Source organism: Carcharodon carcharias, chromosome 9 (genome assembly GCF_017639515.1).
Source record: "Carcharodon carcharias isolate sCarCar2 chromosome 9, sCarCar2.pri, whole genome shotgun sequence".
Taxonomy (NCBI): Eukaryota; Metazoa; Chordata; class Chondrichthyes; order Lamniformes; family Lamnidae; genus Carcharodon; species Carcharodon carcharias.
This window is the reverse complement of record NC_054475.1, coordinates 125,915,331-125,937,407: the sequence shown is the minus strand read 5'-3', so window position 1 is coordinate 125,937,407 and position 22,077 is coordinate 125,915,331. Positions and strand designations below refer to the sequence as shown.

The 22,077-nt window shown below is 41.6% G+C and overlaps 1 protein-coding gene across 5 annotated transcripts in view; it reads left to right on the top strand.

Annotated features, from left to right (window-relative positions):
• The window catches only part of LOC121282113 (ribosomal protein S6 kinase alpha-6), a 168,430-nt gene that overhangs the window by 141,326 nt on the left and 5,027 nt on the right, over positions 1-22,077 (top strand). For 4 of the 5 annotated variants that reach the window (XM_041195595.1, XM_041195594.1, XM_041195598.1 and 1 more), the window contains 4 exons: positions 3,891-3,980; positions 13,951-14,109; positions 18,458-18,619; positions 20,473-20,549. In XM_041195595.1, the coding sequence (XP_041051529.1) occupies positions 3,891-3,980; positions 13,951-14,109; positions 18,458-18,619; positions 20,473-20,549 (488 nt within the window). The remainder of the gene's footprint in view (positions 1-3,890; positions 3,981-13,950; positions 14,110-18,457; positions 18,620-20,472; positions 20,550-22,077) is intronic. The other variant, XM_041195596.1, reaches the window with a different exon arrangement.

The following is a 22,077-nucleotide window of genomic DNA, read 5'->3' as shown; positions in this document are numbered from 1 at the left end:
TATTTCTCTCTCTCCTGGTTTAGTTACTCACATCTTTTAGTTTTCCCTTAACCTGTCATGGCGAATGCACAATTTCTGACTGTTACTTTGTCCTCTTCTGTTTTATTTGTTTTCACACTATTTTTGTTACCTTTCAATCTGAGCTCCTTGCCTCCCCGCATCCCCCCAACTTATTGGTTTAAAGTCCTGTTTCGCCTGGGATGAGAGGAGTGTGTGAATAATGAAGACCCATTACTCTGCACCATTAATTTAAATGCTTAATTTTCTCACCAGGATGGCCAATTGTGTACCTAGAAAAGAGACTGACCAGACTTCGTTCAAAAACTCAATAATTAAAAGTTTTGTTTTCAAATAAGTTAGCCAGTTGCAAGTATTGGTTAACACACAATTGTAATCAGGAAATATAACTTTCTACCTCTTCCTTAAGAATTCCCCCAGCGCGCACAGACAAACAACGGGCAAAGAGAGTCTCTGCAGAGATGGGCTTTGGAAGATGGGTGGTATAATATAAAGGATAAAGTTCGTAGGGTCTCGATGCTGTCAATCTGGAGTTCTCTTGTGTGCAAATGGGCTGCTGGTCCTAGTGAATGCCTGGAACTTCTCTCTAACTGGTTTAGCTTTGCGGGTCCAAGTGCAGACTGGTTATACTCGGATGAGGGTTCTCTGACTACAGGGTTGATAGCCCTACACATTTTAGGCAAGGCGGAGAGAGGGAGCCAGTCAAGGTAGCCCCCCTTTCCTCAGCTTGTTCTCCCAACAAGACTATCTTCCAAACAAGCAGGTTCACAGCTTAAGTTTTCCTCTCTCTCCCATGTGATTGCCTTTTTGCTTCCCAGTTCATTAACTAAAGTGCTTTGCAGTTCACCACAAACAATTCCTTCTCAAGTACCGTATAGGTCAGGTGATTTCTTGGAAGAGGCCTGCTTGTTTACAGTTCCAAGGTGAACTTATATCCTTGGTTATGACGCAGCAGATGATGTATCCCGGGCGGATCAAATCCACAAAGGAAACTTGATCATGTGGTCACAACAGTTTTGCAATTTGTATTTTATTTCGAGATGCATCCCTGAATTCAGAAGTAATAAGTCTAGCACGACTTCAGATATTTTTTACAAAACTAAATCAAACATTTATTAACAAAAGAAAAGTCTTCAAGCACATACATAGGTATACAAATTACAACTATAATATCTCCTAAAACCCCTAATTAATCTGGCTTCCAGTTGCACCTCATTTAAGGCAACTGTAACAAACAAATAGATTTTGAACAGACCCAGGCAAATCACAATGCCCTGGACAGTAGAATTCAAAGTGGCTTTTCCCAGTTTGCGTTTCTGTTGACAGCAGCTTAACGCACAAATATTGGAGACTTCTCACATTTCTGGTAGATCTTACAATGCCTTCCTTTTTGACACATGGCCTCGTCCCTTTTATATATGTTTTTCCCTTTTAATGCAAATTCCGTTGTTCCCACATGTCTTTGGAACTCTACTTTTCTCTTAATATAAATCTTTTCATGGTGCTAAGACAATCAGTAACCTTTGGGAAAAAGAAACACACTGCTCGGCCTAGCTTCTCTGGATAGGTTTAACATCCTACCATCTCTTTGAAATTCAAACTACTCTGATTTATCTAAAAAAAAATGCAAATTCTCCTCACTTCACCTTCTACAACTTCAGCCATTTTTATGTATTTAGCATTTCAAACCTAGCTTCCTTTTTATAAGTCAAAGCCTCCAGACCAGCTGTCTCCAATTCAATTAAATCCCCCCTACACAGATATACTATCCAAACCCCACTATTAACCTACTTTTATAATAAATCACAATAATATTGAGAATTATTATACTTTCATGACACCTTTTGAGAGTTTAATGGTACCTCTCTAAAGCTCCCTGTGTCTATGAATGGTATGCTTTGGACTTGAACTGTTTTATATCCAAACTACTCATTATGTCCAGAAAAAATTAAGACATAAGATTGGAACCTTGTTTCGAATGGATCTCTACAGGTAATCCATATTGAGTAAAACTTTGGGTTAACTTCTCTACCACTACTTCAGCCATAATGGTCCTTAAAGGTATGGCCTCTGGAAATCGAGTCGTCATACCCATGGTAGTGAGGATGTACTGCTGTCCTGCTTTTGTTTTTGGTAACAGTCTCACACAATCCACTAACACATTACTGAATGGCTCCTCAAAAACTGGTACAGGAATTAAGGGTGCCGGTTTGATTGCATGTTGTGGTTTACCCACAATCTGACATGTATGGCGCATTTTGCAAAACTGCACCATGTCATTATGAAGACCTGGGCAATAAAACTGTTGGTTTATCCATGCTTGAGTTTTCCATCTCCCTATGTGTCCTGCCATAGGAATTTCATGTGCTATTCGTAATATCTCTCTGCGCTATTTGGGCAGTACCATTATCTGATGAACAATTGTCCACACCTCATCTGCAGGTCTGAGAGAAGGTCTCCACTTCCTCATTAGAATTCCATTTCTAACACAATAACATTCTGGAGCTGCCTTAGCCTCAGCATCAGTTTGGGCTGATTGTGCTATCTTACTTCACTTCAGATCAGCTTGTTGACCAGGAAGTGTAACGATCTATCTCTTCCTGAAGAATTCCCCCAGTGCGCACAGACACACAGACAAACAAAGGACAAACAGAGTCTCTCTGCAGCAATGGGTCTTGGAGGATGGGCATTGTAAAATAAAGGATAAAGTCCACAGAGTCTTGACGCTGTCGATCTGGTGTTCTCCTTTGTGTAGACGGGCCGCTGGTCCCAGTGGATGCCTGGAAATTCTCACCAACTGGTTTAGCTTTGCAGGTCCAAATGCAGACTGGTTACACTCAGATGAGGGTACTCTGGTTACAAGTTGATAGCCACACACAATTTTAGGCAAGGTAGAGAGAGGGAACCAGTCAAGGGAGAACAAGACTGTTTTCCAAACAAGCAGGTTCACAATTTAAGTTTTCCCTCTGCCAAGTGATTGCCCTTTTGTCTCCCAGCTTCATTAATTGAAGTTCTTTGCAGCTCAACACAAACAAACAATAACTCCTCAACTACTGTATACGTCAGGCGATTTTTTTGGATGAGGCCTGCTTGTTTATAGTTCCAAGGTGAACTTACGACCTTTTTTTTTAAAAAAACAACCAGCTTAGCATCCAGATGACCAGATCATGCCAGGTCCTTACATTTTGTAAAAAGAACTTCAGTTTGAGAGAGAGAATTGTAACAGCCCTTATGACTGTCCAGTTTACTTTTATCATAGGGCCCTGGTCCAAACCCGATCCAGGTGTTGCCTGACTCAATGTTACAGTTTCTTCCTGTCCTAGTACTGGTGCCAGTGTCCCATGAACTGGAACCTCTCTTTCCCACAATATTACTTCAGCCATGTGTTCACCTCCCTAATCTGTTTATCCCTATACCAGTTTGGTGACTCTGGTAATAATCCTGAGATTTATAATCCTTGAATTCCTCCTCTTTAATTTAGTTCCTGGTAGGAAGAGGACCTCTTGCCTACTCTTCGTATGTTGATCCCGTCATGGATCACAACTGGATCCTCTCCTCTCTCTGCTCCTTTTGAGATCCTCCTTATTATCCACCTTTTTGAGTATGCTTCTGGTCATCCCTCAGATTTTCTCCTTCTGTAGCTCAGTATGCTGTTGTGAAGTGCTCTGTAATTTTTTTGATATAAATGCATTAAATATACGAGTTGTTTTGTGGCTTGGTGTTCTGGAGTTATCCAGAACAAACACATGAGGTCAGTAAGCATGCTAGATTGCACGAGTGAACAGAAACTTCAGTTGTTGGGGATTGGTTTTATGATTAACTGAAATATCCATCAGCTTGTCTTTGATAATTAAATTGTTTTAAATTTACAGATAATTGATAAGAGCAAACGAGATCCTTCAGAGGAGATTGAGATACTAATGCGCTATGGACAGCATCCAAACATCATTACTTTGAAAGATGTAAGCTCATTGTTTAATTCTAATTGCTCTTATAAAATGCAACATTTTTGAAGGCTAATTCTGCTAAGTGTTTCTAGGTGTTTATTTTACATTTCTTTTATCTATTAAACAGGGTTTGAAGAATTCAAGGCAATCGGGCTTCTATTTGTTTAATTGAGTTTCTGAATTATACTGTATCAGTCGCCTTACTGGCCTGTTACTTATGTTGTTCACCAACAAAATATATATGCTGCAAAATGGTGGTGTATTCCTTTAAACTGTGTTTCAGAATGGCACTTGCTGGCAAAGTGTTACTTCCTGAGGGCTCCTCAGAGGAAAGCCTTTGGTATGGCGAACTGTCAACGTCAAAATATACCTTTGACACTTCATGATCAAACTTCTTCAATAATGCACAGTCAAAACATCATTACCACCATGCCCTCCCTCTCTCACCTCCCCACTTCCCCCCACCAAGTTCTCCTTCAAGTCACACATCATCTTGACTTGAATAAGCATTGCTGTTCCATCATTGCTGGGTCACTATCTTGGAATCGCGACCTACCTACTTAACACCATTGTGGGGGCAACTTCGCTACAAGGACTGCAACAGCTCAAGGAGAGACCCACCACCCAGTAAGGGCAGATAGGGATGGGCAATACATACTGACATTGCCAGTTAAAATAACATTGAAGAGTTTGTAGTAACGAAAGTGACTCAAATGGACAGTTTAGGTAGTTGATACAAACCTCTAATAGCTGTAGTACCTTGTTTATGTTGATCCAATGCAAATCCACATATTGTCTGTTTTCATATTTGCATCCAGAGGTCCCGTCCTGAATGGTTGCTGCAAATGTATTGACAGCATGTTGGAGCAGTGTCATTCCCTAAAGGTTTAATCTTTGCATAAACTCATACCACCCTGATCTTGTTTAATTGAGGCTTTGTTGTACTTTGTGTGGGAGTCATAAACAAAATAGTATTAATGCAACATGATACCTTGTTCCTACACCCCACCACTCCCCAACTACTTTTACACTCTACATTTTGACCCTGGCCTGAAACTGGAGTTATACCGTTACTTTTGGATTGCTTTGAATAGTAGCAAAACAATTCAGCTTTCACAAGCCTGCACAGGTCGATAATGTTACGACCAGGATGGGAGGAGTGCATAGTTGATCTAACCCCACTACTCCACAGGTCGCACCATTAGTTTAAAAGTTTGAGTCACTCACCTAAATGACCAATCATTTACCTTCACTACCGTTACCCAGAATGAAAGAGACTTTAACCAGGCTTCTTCCTATAAACAGCAAACTTATTAGTCTATTAGTCAAATAGAAAGACAAAGGTAATCAACACAAATATGGAATATGAAAGTGTACTTGCTCTTTCAAAAGACCCTAAGTCTGCCTTACACACACACGCATACACACACACACACACCCCAAAAAAAAACCAATAACAATAGAGGAACTCTGCCTAAGGTTAAAAGTCAGTGGTTCAAGGGAAAAGAAAAGATGAAGTCCTTGAAATGGCGTCAAAATTACATGATTGTTCTCTCAGTGCTGATCTGCGAAACAGTTGATGACACTTGCACTGCTTCTGAGGCAGACTGGAGGAACATTTGCAGATTCTCCAATCCAGCGAATAGCAACTGTGGAACAGCTATGGACAGGCTCAGGAGTGCAAAAAGGCTGCTGTCTTCCTTTCATAAGCAGTTGGTCCTTTTTCTTCTCAAAGCAAAAACAAAACCGACTTTTAAACACACTTTTTTCCAGACATGGTTTATTTCAGAGTTATAAATTACCATGTGACCCGTTTTGTACACAGTCTGCCAGGGTCAAGAGGTTTCCAGCTTTTTTAAAACTGCTTAATTACCTTTTCTTGTAAAAGGATGTTTTTTTCAGGAATAGCAGTCAGAGTCCTGCATTAACCCTTTAAGGGACAGTGCATTTTAAAAAACAAATTCTTATAGAATGTTCTTTGTACTTGAAGATGAACCATTATCTGTGATTAAAGTGTTCACGATACTTCCTGCCTTGGAGAAAGGAAATGCCATATTCATATGCATTTCATGACAAAGTGTAATAAAACATAAACAAAAATACTAAAACACACCCACACATCATTCGTTCACTTTTTATGTAAAGCCTATTACAATTATTCTCTCTCATTTTGGCCTTTCGCAAATTTAAGGCTGTTATAACTGATGCAGTTGGTAAAGTGGAGTTATTTTAAAAATCCCAGAGGAAAACTTTAAACAACTGTCATAACCAATAATTTTAAGTGTTATATTTGAGATGCGACTCTGAATGCAGGAATCAGACCACTAGTTCTCAAGGTTTTACATTAACTAAATGAAACATTTTATTAATCTATACAGGTTAAAATATATGGACACATGGCTACAAATTACTACTATCATAACTTTTAACAAATTCCCAAATTAATCTCCATTAAGGCTACAGCAACCCATAGACTTAACCAAACACCAGGCAAAGCATTTTCACCTTACGAATTCAAAATGAGGTTCTTTTCACTGTGGAGCCAGTTGGAGGCTTGCAGCTGCCTTTCGATCTTACATTGATTCTGCCTGCACACCTGAAAACTAAAGTTATACCTACCACCACTGACTGAATTCACATTCTCATTGTCTCAGTAGTCTCTTTGAACTTTACATTTTAACAATGAAACCCCATTCACTATACCAATTTTATTAATAATATAAATATATTGCTTGGTAGCTGTTAGAAAGGCGTCAAGTTTTCGCCCCACTTCTTGAATGCTCTATTCAAAAAATGTAAATGCACCCTATCTCTCTTACATATCAAAACTAGTACTTATCTAGCTGGCTTTAATCCAATTAAGACATACCTGCAGACTAAACCTATATTTTAAAAGAAAAATATTTTCCAAAATGTTACATACATTAATAGCTTCATGACATAGACAAAGCATCAGCAATTACATTGTTTTTCCCCGCAATGTGGACAGTCTTTAAGTGATAAGGCTGTAATAATAAACTCCACTGAAATAGTCTGGCATTCGGTTTTTAAATTTTTCCACAAAGGCTAACTGGTTGGGATCAGTATATACCAGTGTTTCCCTGTATCCTTGGCAGACATGCACGTTAATATGTTTGAGCTAACAGCACAGGGTTTCCTTTTCCACTGCAGAGTATCTTTTTTCGTGTTGATTCAGCTTTTTGGAAAAGTATCCCACTGACCTTTTCTATGCCCAATTCACTATCTTGTAATAGGACCGCACCTACCCCCAGGTCATTCGCATCGAATGCTGCTTTGAAGGGTTTTGTGAAATTTGGAACAGTCAACACTGATTCATTGAAAGGCTGAAAGCAATTTTGATCAAAAGATACTTGGCATTGCCCTGCCCACACTATCTTGACTTTCTTTTGTAGCAAGTCCGGTAATGGACAGCTATGGTACTGAAATTTGGTGCAAAGTTGTGGTAAAACCTACACATCCCCAAAAACTTCATGATCATCTTCTGCTTAGTTTTAGGAGCAGGGAGCTCCACCAATGCCTGTACTTCTGTTGTTCTTGGCAACACTTGTCCTTGCCCTACGATATGTCCTAGATAAGTTACTTGAATTTACTTTTGCAAGGTTTATTACCAAATCAGCTTTTTTTTATTTGTTCATGGGATGTGGGAGTCGCTGTCTAGGCCAGCATTCATTGCCCGCCCCTAATTGCCCTTGAGAAGGTGATGGTGAACTGCCTTCTTGAACCACTGCAGCCTATGTGGTGTAAGCACACCCACAGTGCTGTTAGGGAGAGAGTTCCAGGATTTTGATCTAGCGACAATGAAGGAGTGGCAGTATATTTCAAAGTCAGGGTCATTAGTGGCTTGGAGGGGGACTTCCAGGTGATGGTGTTTCCATGTGTCTGCTGCCCTTATCCTTCATGGGTTTGGAAGGTGCCATCTAAGTGTTGTAAGTGGGATTTCCAAATGTCACTATATATCAGTAGATCAAGATTAACCACGCAATTAGGAACACCAGCTACCACTTGCTTCATTAGCCTCTGAAAAGTCGCTGCGTTGTTTTTTTAGCTCGACTGGCATCACTCAGCATTGGAAAAGACTGGCATGACGAAGACTGATTTTTTTTGCTTTGGGTGTTAAAGGAATTTGCTAATATCCCTTTAACAGACCTTTTTTGGTAAGAAACATGGCACAGCCAACTCTGCCAATACAGTCTTCCAAGTGAGGAATTGGGTAGGAATCTGCTTTTGTTACTGCATTGACCTTTCTGTAGTCTGTACACAATCTGGTTGTACCATCTGGCTTACGCACTAACACAACAGGGGAACTCAAGCTGCTTTGGTTGGATTCAATAAAGTGACCTTCCAACATGTACTGGATCTCTGCCTTCACCTGAGCCTGCCTCTCTGGCCTTAAGAGATAAGGATGCTGTTTTATAGGAGGGGATTCTCCTACATCCACATAATGTATGGCTAAGGTTGTACATTCTGATTTGTCCATATAGATTCCTTTAAATTCTGTAAGAAACCTCACTAGATCTTCTCCTTACCCTCCTCTTTACGGTGGTATTGTTTCAACATATTGACATGAAACAGCCGATTCTTCTTCCTACCATCTGGTGTGCCCTACAAATAATTTACTTTACCAATTGTCCTAACTACCTTGTATGGACCACTGAGATTTCCCCTGTAAAGGCTAAAACGCTAACACTTCACCCCTGGTTGCAGTGTTCGGGTCATAGCTTGCTTATCTGCCCATTCTTTCACCTTTGTTTGTGAAACTTCTTGAGCCAATTTTCAGGCTCCCGTGAGCTGTTTCTGGAACATAGCCACAAGCTAACAGGGGATTCATCCCTCTCTCCTAAAAGCTTTTCTTTGAGTAATTTCAGAGGACCTCAGCTCATGTCCATAAATTAATTCAAAAAAGGGCTAAGTAGCTAAAAAGGCCAGTAGATGCATTTGGTGAATCTCGGGTAGCAAATAAAAGAAAGTCCAGTTCTTTGCCCCAATCATGGGGATGTTCATGACAATATGCTTTAAGCATTGTTTTGCAATTTGGTGGTATGTCTCTAAGGCTTCCTGTGCCTGTGAATGATATGCTTTGGGCTTGAACTGTTTTATACTCAAACTACTCATTATGTTTTGAAAAATTTTAGACATAAGATTGAAACCTTGTTCCGACTGTATCTCCATTGGTAATCCATATCGAGTAAAAAATTGGGTTAACTTCTCTACCACTGCTTTAGCTATAATCGTTCTTAAAGTGATGACTTCTCGAAATTGAGCTGTCACATCCACAATAGCAAGGATACAATGGCATCCCACTTTCATTCTCAGCAATGGTCCCACATAGTCTGCCAGCACCCCACTCAATGGTTTCCCAAAAACTGTCATGGGAATTAAAGGTGCAGGCACCTTTGTATGTTGTGGTTTTCCCACCATCTGGCATGTTTGTCACGTTTTACAAAACTGCACCACGTCCTTGTGATGACCTGACCAGTAAAATTGTCGGTTTTCCGTATCCCTACATATCCTGCCATAGGAATTTCATGTGCTATCCGTAATGATATTTGGGCAGTACAACTATCTGATGAAGAACTCTCTACTCTTCATCTGTTGGTCTGTGAGGAGGCCTCTACTTTCTCATTAGTATCCCATTTTTAATATAAAATGTTCTGGAACTCCCTCACCTTCAGTTTCAGTTTGGGCTGATTGTGCTATCTTAGTTAACTTTGGATCAGCTTGTTGAGCCTCAACTAGAGAAGATTTATTAAACATCTCTTTTGGATTATCTAAGCCTTTAAAGAATGTTTCAGATAACCAAACATCTGCCTGTGGTATTACTTTGATTTCCAATGATGGGTCATTACACAAGAAGGAGGAAAAATTTCTGGAATCTTTTCCTGTAAATATTTCATCTCTTTCATCTCAGTTATGCTTTCTGTAATTATGGGCGAAGCTCCTACCTTCGCTCCAGCTAAATTGTCTCCCAAGAGTAAGTTAATTCCTTCTATGGATAGCTTCTGAACAACCCCTACTTGTCACTGTCCCAGACATTAAGTCACACTCTGAGTGCACCTGGTACAAGGTACGGGTATATACTCTTTGCCAATACCATTTATTAAAACTTTAAAAGCTCTTTCTGGGGGAAACTTATACATTTCCCCAGCAAAAGTGTTCGAGTGGCTCCTGTATCTCTTAATACGATTATAGGTTTAGCTGTCTCATTTGAGGGATAAGGGGTTACTTTTCTGCTGGACAAAAATTCTTTAACTCTCATGTATCTCATTCACCTCTCCTGAACTCTCAGCAGTGTTAACATTCAGTTTCGCAGCTACAGTTAATGCTATAACTTGATCTGTTGTATTTTCAATCAGGGCTCCTTTTCCTGAATTGCCCACACATACCCCAATATGTATGATTCCTCACGCAACTTCCAGCAATCTGCACGAACGTGTCCAAGTTTGCTACAAAGGAAGCACATAAGCTTTCGAATATCACTTCCATCCTCAGCACCTTCTTTTCTGATCTGAGAGAAGTTTCCAATGTATTCCCAACTACCCCTTCTCTTCCCTGGCTACTTGCCTTCCTTTCACCTTCCCATCTTTTATCCTTCTCGGGTTTGTTAAGGTGATGGACAAAGAGTTTGGATTTATGGACCAGCTCATAATCATCAGCCATCTCCGTTGCCTGTCTAGCTGTTTTAACCCTCTGGTCTTCAACATGGGTTCTAACTACTGGAGGAAATGAATTTTTAAACTCTTCCAGGAGAATTATTTCCCTAAAAGCTTAAAACGTTATCTTTATCTTTAATGCCCACAACAAGTGGTCAAAATTACTTTGCTTTACCCTCTCAAATTCAGTATAGGTCTACTCAGGCTGCTTCCTTACTCTTTGAAATTTCTGCCCGTATGCCTCAGGGAGCCTTTTTTACTACATCATTATGCACAGAAGCCTCTTTTGACAGTGGTGCATAAACCTCATGAGTTCTACTTGCCAACTACTCTGTAGGAGCAATGTCCAGATCTCTCTAGGCCACCTCACTTGCTTAGCTACCTTCGAAAACAAAATAAAGAATGCCTCTTTGTCCCTTTCCTCAAACTTTGGGAGGGCTTGTACAAATTTGGGCTGGAGGAGTTTTTTTTTGCCGTCAGAGCCTTCCCTAGCATCTGAAACCTTATATTTAAAATTACAGCCTTTTAAGCTGGCATTCCCTCTCTCTCCTTTGCCTCACTTTCTTTATCTTTCTCCCTTTCCCCCCCTTGCTAACTTTCTCTCTCTGGAGGCCAATTTTATGCATTTCCAATTTTTCTTCATTTTCAAGCTTTCCCATGTCTTTCTCTTTTTCTTTTGCCTCTAATTCAAGTATTTTCAATTCCTTTTTATGCTCAAGCTTCTTCATTTGCAACTGAATCTGAGCTAACTCAATTGACTCACCCCGTGGAGAATATGGTCTCCCTGTATCCCTCCCAATTTCAAATGTTACACTATTAGCTCAACTGTGTCCCCTTTCCTCACCCCAAGGGTTAATTCCAACTGCAACTTATCAGCCAGTCCCATTAGCTTAGTCTCGGTTACTTTATGCAAACCAGTCAGGGTTAAGTCTTCCATCTCTAGAAAAGTCTTTGCAACTTCCAAAGCCGTTTTGGTTTACTAATATGTAAGAAACCTGGTCTCCTTCATTTTATCCTTTTTTTTAAACCAGTCATTATTAATCCATGTCCAATCACCCATTGTCCATCTTTCAAATCCTGGGCGCGCCCTCAATCCATGTTTTTTTTTTATTCATGGGATGTGGGCTTCGCTGGTTGGGTCAGCATTTATTGCCCATCCCTAATTGCCCTTGAGAAGGTGGTGGTGAACTGCCTTCTTGAACCACTGCAGTCCATGTGGTGTAGGTACACCCACAGTGCTGCTAGTGAGTGAGTTCCAGGATTTTGACCAAGTGACAGTGAAGGAACAGCGATATATTTCCAAGTCAGGTTGGTGAGTGACTTGGAGGGGAACTTCCAGGTGGTGGTGTTCCCATGTGTCTGTTGCCCTTGTCCTTCAAGATGGTAGTGGTCTTGGGTTTGGAAGGTGCTGTCTAAGGAGCCTTGGTGAATTCCTGCAGTGCATCTTGTAGATGGTACACACTGCTGTTATGTATGTCGGTGGTGGAGGGAGTGAATGTTTGTGGATGTGCCAATCAAACGGGCTGCTTTGTCCTGGATGGTGTCCAGCTTCTTGACTGTTGTGGGAACTGCACTCATCCAGGCAAGTGGGGAGTATTCCATCACACTCCTGTGCCTTGTAGATGGTGGACAGGCTTTGGGGAGTCAGGAGGTGGGTTGCTCGCCGCATGATGCCTAGCCCTTAACAACCGGGATGGGAGAAATGAGCAGTTGATCTAACCCCATTATTCCACCAGTCGCACCATTAGTTTAAAAGTTTGATTCATTGACCAAAATGGCTAATCGTTTACTTTGACTATTGTTACCCAGAGTGAAAGAGACCTGAACCAGGCCTCTTTCAATAAACGACAAAGCTTATTCACATCCAGTATGGAAAATAATGCACCCTTCCCTCCCACCCCCTTCCGCTCCTTCATGCAATCACCCACTCCTGCTTACTCACCCAGCCTCCTGCCCCCTCACCAAACTCCCTCCCAATCCACCGTAAAAATAGGGGAACTCTGCTAAATGTTAAGTCAATGCTTCGAGGGAAAAGCAGAGATGGTGGAGTGCTTGAAGTGGCATCCGGGGTATACAGTTGGTCTTTCAGCGCTGATCTGCCAAATAGTCCATTACTCTTGCACTGCTTTTCAGATGGACTTGAGGAGCACTTGGAGGTACTCTTTTCCAGCATGGAGAAATTTAGAAGCAGCTTATATTCATTTCTGACTGTGGGCTGGCTCTGGACTGCAAAAAGGCTGCTGTCTTCCTTTCATAAGCAGTTAGTCCTTTTTCTTCTCAAAGCAAAACCAACTTTTAAAAACAGTTTTCCAGTTACAATTTTTCAAGAGGAATTGCCTTTTGTCATGGCCAGAGCCATAAACTGCCATGTGACCCCCTTTGTACGCAGCCCACCAGGGTCGAGAGCTTTCCAGCATATTTAAACTGCTTAATCATCTTTTGTTCTAAAAGGATGCTTTTTCCAGGAATAGCAATCAGTGCTGCATTAATCCTTTAATGGACAATATCTTATAAAACACAGATTCTTGCAGTATGCTCTTAGTCCATGAAGATGAGCCATTTTCTGTGATTAAAGTGTCCATGACAAAAGGTAATTCCTCTTGGAGAATTGTAACTGGTAAAATTTGGGATATATCTTCCAGTAACTTTGTCTCCTCGAATTAAGTATTCCCCACCACCACCGCCCTCTGCCCTGCGCGGCACCCCCCCCCGGCAAGACAATAACATCACTTGGTCATTGGCATACTATAAAGAAATGTGCAAACCCTAAAGCAATCCTTGTGCTATATTGTCCAAATGTTGAACAGAAATGTGACGAGAAATGGTATTCAAAAGCAATGGAGTCTGGACTTTGGGGAGGTTGGGGGATGGTAGGGCAGCCCACTGGATTCTGTGAGCGAGGCAGGCAGCAGGAACCTGGGGGTGGGGAGGGGTGCAGGCCATTGGACTCTGGGGTGGGGGCAGGGGTGCTGGACTTGAATGTTTGTAACTATAAATCTATGCTCATGATTGTTTGTGCAAATGAATTGTTTATGTGTAAATGTCTGTATGTGCAAGTGCATAAATGTTTGTACCTGTATGTAATTAATTTTGGCTGCTTTTGATTAATTTTAAAAATGGACACCTAGTTTTTCCCAAAAAGTATCATCAACTCTGTGTTAGCCTGTCGAATTTGAGTTTAAACTATAGTGGGATTGCTATATTTTGTGTAAATAGGGCTGCAAATATATTTGTTTAAATTTAAAGTTTATTTAGGAAGGATCCTAAATGAGAAATTAAGATGTAATTCGATGTTGGCTGTTTTGCATGCACAGGTGTATGATGATGGCCGATATGTTTACCTTGTCAGCGAACTATTGAAAGGGGGTGAGCTGCTCGATAGGCTCCTTCGACAGAAGTACTTTTCTGAACGAGAAGCCAGTGCTGTGCTATTCACAATAACAAAAACAGTAGAATATCTTCACTGCCAAGGGGTAAGTCAATAAGCCTGTAGCAGATCATAATTCCTTAGAGCCTTAGCCTACATGTGCAGCATTCTTGTGTTTTAAGTTTTTGTTTCACTGTTAAAAATGCACATTTATACATGCCAATAAAATATTTACTCATTCTTTGTCTTGAACAACTTGAATACAGCGCCATGCTTTTTTGTTAATTCTTTAAGTGCAAGGCCTGCATTTGTTGCTCACCTCTATTTGTCCTTGGAGGTAGTGGTGAGCCTTTAAAGGAAGCTATCCAAATTTTTTTTCATATTGCACACAATGACTTTTAGAAGGAAAGTGAAATAAGTAGGTTGGGGATAGGCCACCCCTTGAGCCTGCTGTGCCGTTCAGTGGCTGAACAAAAGTTTCAACTCAGAAACAAAAATACCTGGAAAAACTCAGCAGGTCTGGCAGCATCTGCGGAGGGGAACACAGTTAACGTTTCGAGTCCAAATGACCCTTCAACAGAACTAAGTAAAAATAGAAGAGAGGTGAAATATAAGCTGTTTTAAGGGGGGGGTGGGACAAGTAGAACTGGATAGAGGGCAGTGATAGGTGGAGATAACCAAAAGATGTCACAGACAAAAGGACACAGAGGTGTTGGAGGTGGTGATATTATCTAAGGAATATGTTAATTAAGGGTAGAAAGCAGGATAAGCAAGGTACATATAGCCCTAGTGGGGGTGGGGTGGGTTGAAGGAATCAAAAAAGGCTAAAAGGTAGAGATAAAACAATGGATGGAAATACATTTAAAAATAATGGAAATAGGTGGGAAAAGAAAAATCCATATAAATTATTGGAAAAAAAAAGGGCAGATCGGGAAGTGGGTGGGGATGGAGGAGAGAGTCCATGATCTAAAATTGTTGAACTCAATATTCAGTCCGGAAGACTGTAAAGTGCCTAGTTGGAAGATGAGGTGCTGTTCCTCCAGTTTGCGTTGAGCTTCATTGGAACAATGCAGCAAGCCAAGGATGGACATGTGGGCATGAGAGCAGAGTGGAGTGTTGAAATGGCAAGCGACAGGGAGATCTGGGTAATGCTTGCGGACAGACCGAAGGTGTTCTGCAAAGCGGTCACCCAGTCTGCGTTTGGTCTCTCCAATGTAGAGGAAACTGCACTGGGAGCAACAAATGCAGTAGACTAAGTTGAGGGAAGTGCAAGTGAAATGCTGCTTCACTTGAAAGGAGTGTTTGGGCCCTTGGATGGTGAGGAGAGGGGAAGTAAAGGGGCAGGTGTTGTACCTTCTGCGGTTGCATGGGAAGGTGTCGTGGGAGGGGGTTGAGGTGTAGGGGTTGATGGAGGAGTGGACCAGGGTGTCATGGAGGGAACGATCCCTGTGGAATGCTGCCAGGGGGAGTGAAAGGAAGATGTGTTTAGTGGTGGCATCATGCTGGAGTTGGCGGAAATGGCGGAGGTTGGTGAGGTGATAAGTGAGGACCAGGGGGACCCTATCATGTTTCTGGGAGGGAGAAGATGGTGTGAGGGCGGATGCGCAGGAGATGGACCGGACATGGTTGAGGGCCCTGTCAATCACCGTGGGTGGATTGTTGTCTGGCGCACTGACCTTTACCCCGCAGAGGTTGAGCATCAATTCGCAGACACCTCCTCCTACCTCTCCCTGGACCATGACCCCACCACTGAACATCAAGCCATTGTTTCCAGGACTGTTACTGACCTCATCTCCTCTGGAGATCTTCCTTCCACAGCTTCCAATCTGATAGTCTCTCCACCTCAGACGGCCCGCTTCTACCTCCTACCCAAAATCCACAAACAGGACTATCCTGGCAGACCGATCGTGTCAGCCTGTTCCTGCCCCATGGAACTAATTTCTTGCTACCTTGACTCCATTCTCTCTCCCCTTGTCCAGTCCCTTCCCACCTACATCCGTGATTCCTCTGACACCCTACATCATATCAACAATTTCCAGTTCCCTGGCCCCAGCCGCCTCCTCTTCACCATGGACGTCCAATTCCTTTACACCTTCATCCCCCACCGGGATGGTCTGATGGCTCTCCACTTCTTCCTTGGCCCGAACAATCCCCATCCACCACTACTCTCCTCCGTCTGGCTGAACTTGTTCTCAGACTGAACAATTTCTCCTTAAACTCCTCTCACTTCCTCCAAATAAAAGGTGTGGCTATGGGTACCCACATGGGCCCCAGCTATGCCTGTCTCTTTATGGGGTACGTGGAACATTCCTTGTTCCAGTCCTACTCCGGCCCCCTTCCACAACTCTTTCTCCGGTACATCGATGATTACTTCAGTGCTGCTTCATGCTCTCGTCTTGTCTTGGAAAAATTTATTATTTTTGTTTCCAATTTCCGCCCCTTCATCATTTTCGCATGGTCCATCTCTGACACTTCCCTTCCCTTCCTTGACCTCTTTGTCTCAATTTCTGGTGATAGACTGTCCACCAATATCCATTACAAGCCTACCGACTCCCATAGCTACCTCGACTACAGCTCCTCACACCCTGCTTCCTGTAAGCACTCCATCCCAATCTCTCAGTTCCTTTGCCTCCGTCGCATCTGTTCTGATAATGCCACTTTCAAAAACAGTTCCTCTGACATGTCTTTCTTCTTCCTTAACCGAGGTTTTCCACCCACAGTAGTTGACAGGGACCTCAACTGTGTCCGGTCCATCTCCCGCGCATCCGCCCTCACACCTCCTTCTCCCTCCCAGAAACATGATAGGGTCCCCCTTGTCCTCACTTATCACCCCACCAGCCTCCACATTCAAAGGATCATCTTCCGTCATTTCCGCCAACTCCAGCATGATGCCACCACCAAGCACATATTCCCTCCCCCCCCCCCCCCCGGGGCATTCCACAGGGATCATTCCCTCCATGACACCCTGGTACACTCCTCCATCAAACCCTACACCTCAACCCCCTCCCACGGCACCTTCTCATGCAACCGCAGAAGGTGCAACACCTGCCCCTTTACTTCCCCTCTCCTCACCGTCCAAGGGCCCAAACACTCCTTTCAAGTGAAGCAGCATTTCACTTGCACTTCCCTCAACTTAGTCTACTGCATTCATTGCTCCCAATGCGGTTTCCTCTACATTGGAGAGTCCAAACGCAGACTGGGTGACCGCTTTGCAGAACACCTTCGGTCTGTCTGCAAGCGTTACCGAGACCTCCCTGTCACTTGCCATTTCAACACTCCACTCTGCTCTCATGCCCACATGTCCATCCTTGGCTTGCTGCATTGTTCCAGTGAAGCTCAATGCAAACTGGAGGAACAGCACCTCATCTTCTGACTAGGTACTTTACAGCCTTCCGGACTGAATATTGAGTTCAACAATTTTAGATCATGGGCTCTCTCCTCCATCCCCACCCGCTTCCCGATCCCCCCCCCCCCCACCTTTTTTCCCCATAATTTATATAGATTTTTCTTTTCCCACCTATTTCCATTATTTTTAAATGTATATCCATCCATTGTTTTATTTCTACCTTTTAGCCTTTTTTGATTCCTTCACCCCACCACACCCCCACTAGAGCTATCTGTACCTTGCTTATCCTGCTTTCTACCCTTAATTAGCACATTCCTTAGATAATATCACCACCTCCAACACCTCTTTGTCCTTTTGCCTGTGACATCTTTTGGTTATCTCCACCTATCACTTTCCCTCTATCCAGTTCTACTTGTTCTCCACCCCCCAACCAGCTTATATTTCACCTCTCTTCTATTTTTACTTAGTTCTGTTGAAGGGTCATTTGGACTCGAAACGTTAACCGTGTTCCTCTCCACAGATGCTGCCAGACCTGCTGAGTTTTTCCAGATATTTTTGTTTTTGTTTTGGATTTCTAGCATCCTCAGTTTTTTGCTTTTGTAACAGTTTCAACTCTGCTTTCTTGCCTTATTCCTAGATTCCCTTAGCGCTCAACAATCTAAAGCTAGTGCATTATATATTTATCTATTTCATATTAAGTAAGCTGAATTTGGACCATATGTCACTCCTGTGTTCTGAGAAGTGTGCTAGTTTGGATCATGTGCATATTTATTCATTTCAAGGTGGAAGATTTCAACAATGTGAATTTATTTAATTTGTTTTAAGCTCCATATTTAGCCAATGGATGAGTGACCTTTTTCTGCAGAAAAAGTTTTAGTGACAAAATGTATTTGTTGGTGTTCATTTTTTTGGAACCACAGTCGCGCCCAGACTTAGAAAGATGTTAACCTGTAACAAATGCAAAGTATTTCCTGTTCAGACTGCAGAATTTCATCAAGAGGGATCTTTCTGTAAGACTTGCTGTAACTTTTCATAATGTTCCTATGATAGAAACTATCTTTCAATGTCCCATTGAATGTTTGAATAATCTGTTATTTTTGGTATAAAGGTTGTGCATAGGGACTTAAAGCCAAGTAATATTTTGTATATGGATGAATCTGGTGATCCTGAATCTATCCGGATATGTGACTTTGGCTTTGCTAAACAGCTGCGTGGTGAAAATGGCCTGCTTATGACCCCGTGTTACACAGCCAACTTTGTGGCTCCTGAGGTATGCCAACATCCCTCTTTACCACCTGTATTAAACTAATATTTTATTAATAAACTGTTGAGAGCTGCCAGTCCCCTCACCTGAAATCTAAGATAAGTTTATAATCAGTTGTCATAACCTTTTACTTACTATTCTAAAGAGTGGAACTGCCATATGACCTAACAGCGCCAAATGGAAGTCAAGAAAGTGTAAGATTAGAACAAAATAATCTAGCAAGAGTTAAAATAATCAAGTAGCTCAGGTGCTGAATGGTCTACGGATTTCCCCTGAACTGCAGTTTACTTGGGCTGCCCTGCATGAAAACTAGCTTATAGCAAAATGTAACTGAGATTATATTACTCCATCCCCAAGCTACTGCATATGGACCATGCGCTGCCTGAGCCTTGGCGATGTAGCCAACCTACACTTTCTTAGTGGTAAGACTCTTGCTTTTCAGGTAGAAATTTTTGAGTTGATGTCCCACTCCAGCAGCTTGTTCAGCGTAGAAGCTAAGATGATACTTCAGAGTAGTATTGAAGGCGGGACTACACTATTGGAATTGCTGTTTCTCAGATGATGTGTTATCCCGAGTATCTGTCTGCTTTCTCAAGTGGATATAAGAGATCCCATTGTCAGTAGTTGAAGATGACGAGGGGAATTCTCCCAGTGCTCTGACCAATATTTAGCCCCCAACCCATGTAATTGAAATATATTGGACCAAACCTTCCTTGAAACTTAACAGTGCACCTACAACATGCATGTCCAAATTGGCCAGCACTTTCAGAGGCCGAGGTGCGTATTTCCAGACTTGTTGATTGACTTATGTCATTTAAACTCACTGTAGAAAGTTAGGGTTCATAATTAAGAGCTTAAATATCTTTTTTTTTTAACCAAGGCCAGAAAACTGTCCTATTTTCTGTTTCTTTATTTTTCATTTGCCCTGTTTGAAATTAAGAGGTTGTGTGTTTGGAAAGGGCTTTTCTTAACATACCACCACCTTTGTGGAAAACTCTAAATCAAACTGCCAGTATCTGTTTGCACCAGCACCTTGTTAAATGTGCAAATGAATGAAAAAAAAAATATATTTACATGTCTACTTATCACATCTTCAGAACGTCCCAAAGTGCTTTACAACAAAATGCAGTCACAATTGAGTAGGGAGCAAAGTGACCCCTTCACTTAACAAGGTTCCACGTGCAACTGTGTGATTACAGCCCAGTTGATCTGGTTTGTTGGTGTTGATTGAGGAAAGTATGTTGGCTGGGACACCAGGAGAACTCCCCTTCTCTTCTTTGAATATGGTCATGGGATTTTTACATAGCTAGCTGAATGGTCAAACAGAGCTTTGGTTTAATGCCTCACCAGAAAAATATTGATAATGCAGCATTTGCTAAAGCGAAGTGTGGCCATGTGCTCAAAGACGACTGGTTTAAACTTTGTGGCCGGTGAGGGTTGAAAAAGCAAAAACATTGAGTGCACTGCAGTCAGGTTACATCTGTAAAGAAAGAAGAGATGATGTTCTGCGTCTAGATCCTTCCTCAGAACTTAAAGATATTTTGAATGAGAAGCATTTAGAAAAGAGTAGAATTGAAGAATGATTACGCACAAGGAAATGAATAGAATGGCCAACAGGAGTTGGTTAAATGGCAGAAGTGATATTCACCTGAGATAAAAGGAGATATAATGAGAAATTAAAAGATATAAACAAAGTTGAAGACTCTTCAGCTGCTTTGAAAACAAACCTGATGCTATATGATCAAGGTTTTTTCAAAAAAGGAAACATATAACAGATCAGGCAAAAATATTTTTGTAATCAGGCTTGTTTCTCTTGTGACAGAAATTTATTGAAAGTGCATCCTTCTGTTGCTTTTCAGGTTCTTATGCAACAGGGTTATGATGCTGCCTGTGACATCTGGAGCCTTGGAGTGCTCCTTTACACTATGCTGGCTGGGTAAGTATAACTAAACGCGCCAGGGTTTTATTTGTGTTGCATCACTTGGCCTTTGCATCTTGGGTTATGTCAGTTCAGTATTATTCTCAGATCAGTATTTCTCCAACATATCAAATGAGATCTTTGAGAAGTTGCAGAATTGATCTGGTTATCAGGCTTCTGCATTAACCTTTGTGTTTCATGAAGTGTTTTAAGTTGAGAGAGATTTCTGGTGTTCCAACATCATTTCAGTTTTAGCAAACTGAATACGTTTCAGAATAGTTTTGCATTGAGCTGTCTTTACATTAGGAAGTGTTATTTAGTTTAGTGTTTAAATCTCTTAATTTACTTTGTTTTACATTACTGCCTTAATCTTGATCTTGGGTACTGTTGAGTAAGCCATACTATTCTCTTCTGATTGTTAAACAAAAATGTGAAGTCAAACCTGATGTTTCTTGAACTTAATTCCTCATGACATATGAGTGTTGATGGCAAGGCCAGCATTTGTTGGCCATCTCTAAGTGCCCTTAAGAAGGTGGTGGTGAGCCGCCGCCTTGAATTGCTGCAGACCGTCGTGTTTCTGGTACCTAGATTGTTAATGTATAACAATGTTGGACCACTGCTCTGTAATGATGCAGAAAGGGAAGTGAAAATGAAAGTTCCAAGTATGAAGACAAAATTACTGCTTAAATTACTACGTTTAAATGGGCTCCTGGAAGTATGCAGTTTTGCCCTTTGCGCATATTGTTTAATTGCCTCTTATTTTGTTCTGGTATAGAATGTTTTTGGTGAGGACTCCCAGTAAAATCTCCAAATACATTTTTCCTTTTTATCCCAATTTTTCCTTGCCTGAAATCTTTGCACCTCGCTTTAGCTGCCCAGGAAGTTCCAGACCAGAATAGCTTGTCATACTTTCTCCTGCAATACATAATCAGATGTGATAAGAGATGATAATTAGTGATCTTCCCTATGTTGTGGCCAGTGCCAGGTTCCTCGATGCTGAATGGAATTCCATACTTGTCTTCTGTCTCCACAAGCATTTCACTTGTTAGTTGCATCCTCCCTTCCCACTACACCCAAAATGCCTACTCAACCTTATGTAACTTAAAGTCCATGCTCCTGCTCAGGTTTTGAGTCTTCATTAAACAGCAAAACTCCCAGCAAACCTAAACTGTTTAGTGAGCTTTTCTAATCTGTAAAATGATGACAAAATCCAAGCTAAAATACAACTGAAAGCATTTTAGGAGTTTGGATCTCTAAGGGTATTTGAGTATACTACAGTCCTAGTTTAGCCCCATTCATTGCTCGCTGAAATTTTTCCTCGCTCGCTATAAAATTAGTGTTATCAGATGAACAGCTATGGTGCAGTGTTACTTTTTCCAAAAGTTGAATTTTTTCCACTGCCTTTGCATCCTTGGTTGATTTTTTAATCATTGCTTTAATAAGAGGAGCCTGTTATTTCAGTGAATTATCCTTTCATTACTCTTGGTGAATGTAAATTCATCCTGGTCAGTGTATTGGCCAGTGCATGAACCTTTTAGGTTTGGCT